General features: G+C 38.9%; 1 protein-coding gene across 1 annotated transcript in view; it reads left to right on the forward strand.

Annotated features, from left to right (window-relative positions):
- Positions 1–5,430, forward strand: part of atp2b1a (ATPase plasma membrane Ca2+ transporting 1a) — a 41,498-nt gene extending 36,068 nt beyond the window's left edge. Inside the window, exon 21 of the mRNA XM_080050732.1 lies at positions 2,048–5,430. Within this exon, the coding sequence (XP_079906858.1) occupies positions 2,048–2,470 (423 nt within the window). The 3' untranslated portion in view covers positions 2,471–5,430. The remainder of the gene's footprint in view (positions 1–2,047) is intronic.
- The last annotated feature ends 570 nt before the right edge of the window (positions 5,431–6,000 follow it).

Raw genomic sequence — 6,000 nt, forward strand, 5'->3', positions numbered from 1 at the left:
ACAATTATTTAAAAAAGTTTCCCAGGCTTGGAAATGCTTTGGAGTTAACTGAATGGGTTGGAAAAGTTTTGGAATTTACACTAATTTTCGCTAGTGTTTAAAAGATGTTCATTAAAATCCCCAAACCTGTCTGACGTTATGTGAAATAGTTCCTTGAATTGCTATTGTTCAAAATCTAGCGTTGCGACGCACCTGTGTGATCAGTTAAACTTTACTAAGTGATACACATTGGGATGCAGCTAGTTGGCAGTTTTTCTGGAACATAGTAAAGTTAGCAAACCATTAGTTAGCAGTTTGCTTATCCGCAAGAATGCCTTCAGGGTTCAGTTTTTAATAATTCATGGCTTTTGAAAGACAAACGCCACACATGGCTCAAAAGAGACGCAGTAAGAGCTTCATTATTGAGCCATATGATTGCCAAACAGGCCTAAATAAGGTTATGGAAATGGAGTAAAATGTCATGGAAAATTCATTGTTAAAAATCATTTTGATGTCATTTCCTCTCGTGTCCCTTGCAAGAACTGTTGTTGCTCTTGACGACGACTCTTTCTCTTTCAGAACCGGCAGAACTCGGAACCGGCAGTGGATTTTTGTTAAATGTCTAACAGATGGCACGAAAACAAGCTTAATGGAATAAATGACCACGCTCTCGAATGTAAACATGTGGGACTTTCCCAGACACATTACCAGCAGATCCAATTATGTTTTTTCCCCAGTGTATTGAAAAAAAAAAAAAAGGATGCAATGCTACAGAAATGTTTAGATCTCCGTCTCAGGTGGCACTCGGAATATCTCTTGGACCTGACCTCCGCGGCTGTTCATTTTCTAAACTCTACATTTTTCCATTCAGGAGTTGGAACTTTTCTTCAAGTCTTTTTTTCTTTTGTAATTACTTTGTTTGTTGGCAGAATGTTTCCTCCTGGCAATGTGTGTGTGTCGCCAGAATGACCCCCGAAAAAAACAATGAATACCACTGACTCCCCACATATTCTTCTTTAGATTCTGTGAAATGTGTCATGGGCTATACTCAAAGGTTTACTACCATTGAACACAAGGTAGCGCCACGCTCTGCATGGGTTCAAAGTCTTATGGTCTCGTTTGTGAGTTGTGCTGTTTTTGACCATTTTAAAAAAAGCAGCTTGTAGACATGCTTGGCTGCCGCAGCTTTTTTGTTTTTATCCCACAAACATGAGCTATAACTGACCACCCCCTTTCTGTCTGTCTTTTCTCATCTCCTTCTGTCTCTCTCTCTCTCTCTCTCCTCAGCATGTAACAACAGTAATCTCTTGTGTCCGGCCTCTGTCTCTCTCTGTCTCTCTCTCTGTCTCTCTGTCTCTCTCTCTCTCTCTCTCTCTCTCTCTGTAACTTTGTCTAAAGAACAGCATTCCTCTTGTCTCTCGGTTTTCTTATTTTGCATTTTGATTAATCAGATACATACCTCTACTTAGTGTTTTTTTGTGAAATAACACTACTGTACTCACACACACAAAAACACACGCACATTGCATCGGGTTTGTCGCTGGTTTGTACACTATCCCAAGACACTGGCAGATTCTTTCATTCCCAACATGAATTTAAAGTTGAGAGTCTATTTGCACCGGATGCAGGTTTTTCTATCTATCCCTTTACACGCAATAAACAATACTGCAACCTAAGATTTTTTTCCTAGGCATTAGCGTGAGATTTTTTATTTTATCAGACTAGCTCTAAATTCAGTAACATGTTCACACTTTGATTTCCAATCGTTCTGTAATCTAGAATCCATATTAAGACAGGAGGGTTACTTACAACTTCCAGTTAACTGGTACAGGTTGTAGATATACAACTCGACATAACTGATCACCTGCACGTGTCTCTGAGAGTTTTCCCCTTTAATGATAGTATTGTTTCCCCCTTAAAAACTCACCTATTATTGACCCAATAAAACCGTGTTACAATCTTGTGGTGTATTTCAGGTGTTCAAAATACAAAAACGTATATGTGCACCCCTACTGAATGGAACTAAAATGTCTACACCTTTTCCATACTTTTCCTCCCTTCCTCCCAGATCCGGGTGGTGAATGCATTCCGCAGCAACGTCTCCCTCTATGAGGGGCTGGAGAAGCCTGAGTCGCGCTCCTCCATCCACAACTTCATGACCCACCCCGAGTTCCGGATAGAGGACTCTGAGCCCCACATCCCCCTCATCGACGACACGGACGCTGAGGACGACGCCCCCACCAAGCGAAACTCCGCCTCCCCCCGCAACGCCACGCCCACCCCGCCCTCGCCCACGGCAACGCCCGACAACGCAGTCCCCCCCACCATCACTGCCATCACCACGCCGGTCTCTCCCACTGTCCCACCAACCCTCAACCAGAACAATAACGCTGTGGAGAGCAGCAACCACCTGGCACCAGACCACGGCCCCAAATCAGGAACCCCCTCGGCCCCGGGCAGCCCCCTACATAGCCTGGAGACCTCCCTTTGATCTGACCATCTCCACGACCACCACTCTATCTGCCCCACCACCAGGGAGCTCAACTCAGACACAAAGTTAGCGAACACTCGGGAGGGGAAGAGAGACGGAGGGTTAAGAAGGAGAGTGGAGTCCTGTGTGAAAGGGCTGGACTAAAAAAGAACAGCAAAACATTCAGAGGAATGTACAGCTTGGTGTGGATGCTTTGGTCTTCTATTTTTTTTCTTTCTTTTTTTTGGTTCTTAATAATACCCCCCGACGCAACACAAAGACTCTGTCTCCACCCCTCCCTCCCAAAGTAACTTTTTGTTTTTCTCGGTAAACAAGGGGTGATTATAAACTCGGATTGAAAGTGACCTGTTTTTATTATTCTGTTGTTATAATATTATTATTATTATTATTATAATTGAGAAGGGGAGGTTCCTCCTGGCTTGAAGATCGTCTGTAAGAATTATGAAAGAACCTTTTAGCTTCTCTTTTATCTGAATGGTGTTGTATATTTATCTCTTTGGCCCTTGCTCATTCGAAACTTATTTCTGCTCCATTGGCTGTTAATATTTTGAGTTATTTATGTTTTTGGAAAAAAGCAGGTCTGTTTACAAAGTTTGTAGATACTTTTTTTCCGTTTGTAGGCAAAAGAGCTTCCTGATGTATGATGCAGAAAACTGGGACAGAATAAGAAAAATGAATTAGAGGATTATTTCAGAAACTGCTGTATTTTCAGGAAAAAAAGGGTGTTTCTATTGAAACCTTAACTATTTTTGCCTGCAAGTTTTATTTGTTATATATTTGTAGATAAATGTAGAACCTTCTAGCCAAACCGATAAACACTAAGGCTTGTATAGAAAAAGAGGTTCCCGCAAAGGGCGTGTGTTCACAGGAGACTGAGGGACGGGAAAGACAATATCGGGCCTCTGTCCACTAACATCGCTATAAATATTTACTTCTTCCATTTCTTCGATAGTTTTCATGTGCACAAAAACCTTCTGGAGCTCTGGATTCTCTTTTCGTTCATTATGTTGTGTTCAAGGATTTCCACATGTTGAAAGGTTGACTTGTTTAAAAAAAAAAGAAAAAAGGGACTAAAGAATAATAGCCCAGGTCCTGTATTTAGCAAGCATCTCAGGATGACGCCTAGAATCCCACTGAAAGTCGGGACTAGGAAAACAAAGTCTTACCTCAGTCGGCCATGAGGTCCTCACAAAGCATGAAATACAAGTTCTCTTTTTTCTTTTCTTTTTAGGTTTTTATTTTGACACTTTGGGCTGTATTTTTATAGTAGTTTAAAATGAGTTACACTGAAAAGAGGCTGATTTGGAATTATTCACAGAACTAGCTTCACTTCTCATTGTATGAGAAGATGATTAATGCACATTAAGGCTCAAAACTCACAAAAGCACTAAAATAACTTGGAGTTTATCAGCTTTTTAATTTTTTTTTTTTTTTTTAACAACCACTTGAGTTCATACTAGCCCTGTTTTCATAGCTATTCAGCCAGTACACCTATTTATTGATCTACAAACAGACTAAAGAGTGAATGTGCCTTGGCTACAGTAACATTTCAGCTGATGCTCCTACAGCTACAAGTAGTACCAGATCAGCCTGGGCCAGCTATGACTTGAGTTTCTCTCTCTCTGGATGCTTGATAAATACGGACACTGGTTTTCATTTCTTCTTATAAATAAAAACATTGGTGCAATTCCTTTCAGTTTTTCTGGGCAAAACATTACCCCTCCCCCCTTCTCTCTCTCTCTGCCAATTTACATTATCCACATTTGTTTACTCAGGCATAGAAAAAGTCTTTGATTTAAAAAGTAATCTGTAAAGTAAATCCACTTTTTAACTTCAGACTTTGTCTATTTAGATAGTAAAACATTGTCTCTGTCAAAAAAGAAGCAATTGAGTAATTTTCATATTTCATACTATCTTTAAAATCACACTTTAGTAAAAACTTTCTACTCTATTGACTTCTGGTTTTGTTCACATTTAAAAAAAAAAAGAGAATAACTGTGTGTTTGTGGGGGGGGGGGGGGGTCAGCCTTTTTTAATTTATTTTTAATTTCCTCAACCTTGTCCATAGAACTCCTTTCATCATGAATAAATGTCGCTGCATTTGATTTCTTTGTAAAATATTTTTGACACCTGATGTACTGGAAACGCTAAAGAATTGGACATGTGCATTTTTTTTTTTTTTTTTTTTTTTTTCAAGAATAAAGACTAGGCATACACTGGTATCTATCTGCACAGGGTACTTTATTTCATAGCGTTCCTTGGAGGTGAAAAAAAAATATTTTGATACAAATCATGATTTGAAAAAGAAATAATAGAAATGTACCTTTGTATTTTTATGACGATACCGATGACACCTTTCATCGAAGCTAAACCAATTTTGGATGATTTGACACCAATCACGTTCTATGGGGGAGGGTTTTGGCCACTAAATATACAAAAAAAATGTGTTATGGAATATTCATCTCAGGGTGCAAACGTCGTGAAAGAGAACAGGCCTCTTTTTAATTTGTATATTACCACACTTAATTCAAGGTTTGGTTATGATGCTCGCCATCCACACAGGATGACTTGGGCAGCAGGGCCGTCTTTACTTAAAGAATGGCCGTAGACTGAGAGTGGAGATGTTAAATTTACGACGTTCTCTGAGGGAAATGAATTTGTGTTCCTTGTTTCACACATGACAAAAATAGCAGCTAGGATCACATACAAAGTGAAAATATTCAAATTGCGAGCGGAATCCATACGAGGAGTTTGTTCTGTAGCGTCTTCCTGTAATGGGAATGAATGTTTTTTTTTCATCTGTTTTATGGATTTTTTTTTTTTTTTATCTTTTAACATTTGGAAATAAAAAAAGTACTTCATGTCTGTTTATCTTGAGCATTTTAAATGGATATCGTGATTGGATTTACATTTGAAACTTGTCGAGTAATGTGTATGGTTTTTAAAAATAAAAAAATGTATTTAGCCTATCTGCAGGGCCATGTTTTTCATTTACCATGCAGTATATAAAGGAACGAAGCCATATGCATTTGGATGTGGAATCTAGGTTTCTGCAGTGAATGCAAAATACCTTGCTCTTGAGTGTGTGTGATTTTCTGCATAATCCTATTTATTATAACCAAGAACAGAGTAGTCGATCACTGTGAAATATATCATGTTCACATTATCTTGTTGCTGTGTTACCTTTTTAATTATAAAGGGAGATATTTTTTATATTTGTATCCAGAGATTACTTAGACAAATGCCTTATCTAGTCTTATTGCTAATACATACTTGAAAGTCGATCAGGATTTCAGCTAAAACCATTTAGGGTTGAATATGATTTGTTTCTTATCAAAAGTCTGGAGATAAGGGCTAATACCAAGATCATATGTCACAAATACAGTGTTAACTACAACAATGGAGGCTAAAGGCAATGATGGGTCAGGTCTTCAGTTAGAGACGTTGAATAGAGTAACCAAACTATACAAGTGAATGGTTGGGCAGAAACCTTTATAGGGAGTGTTTGGCTCAGTTGTCTGTCAGCCAGT

This window comes from Ammodytes marinus (genome assembly GCF_949987685.1).
Source record: "Ammodytes marinus genome assembly, chromosome: 22".
NCBI classification, from domain to species: domain Eukaryota; kingdom Metazoa; phylum Chordata; class Actinopteri; order Uranoscopiformes; family Ammodytidae; genus Ammodytes; species Ammodytes marinus.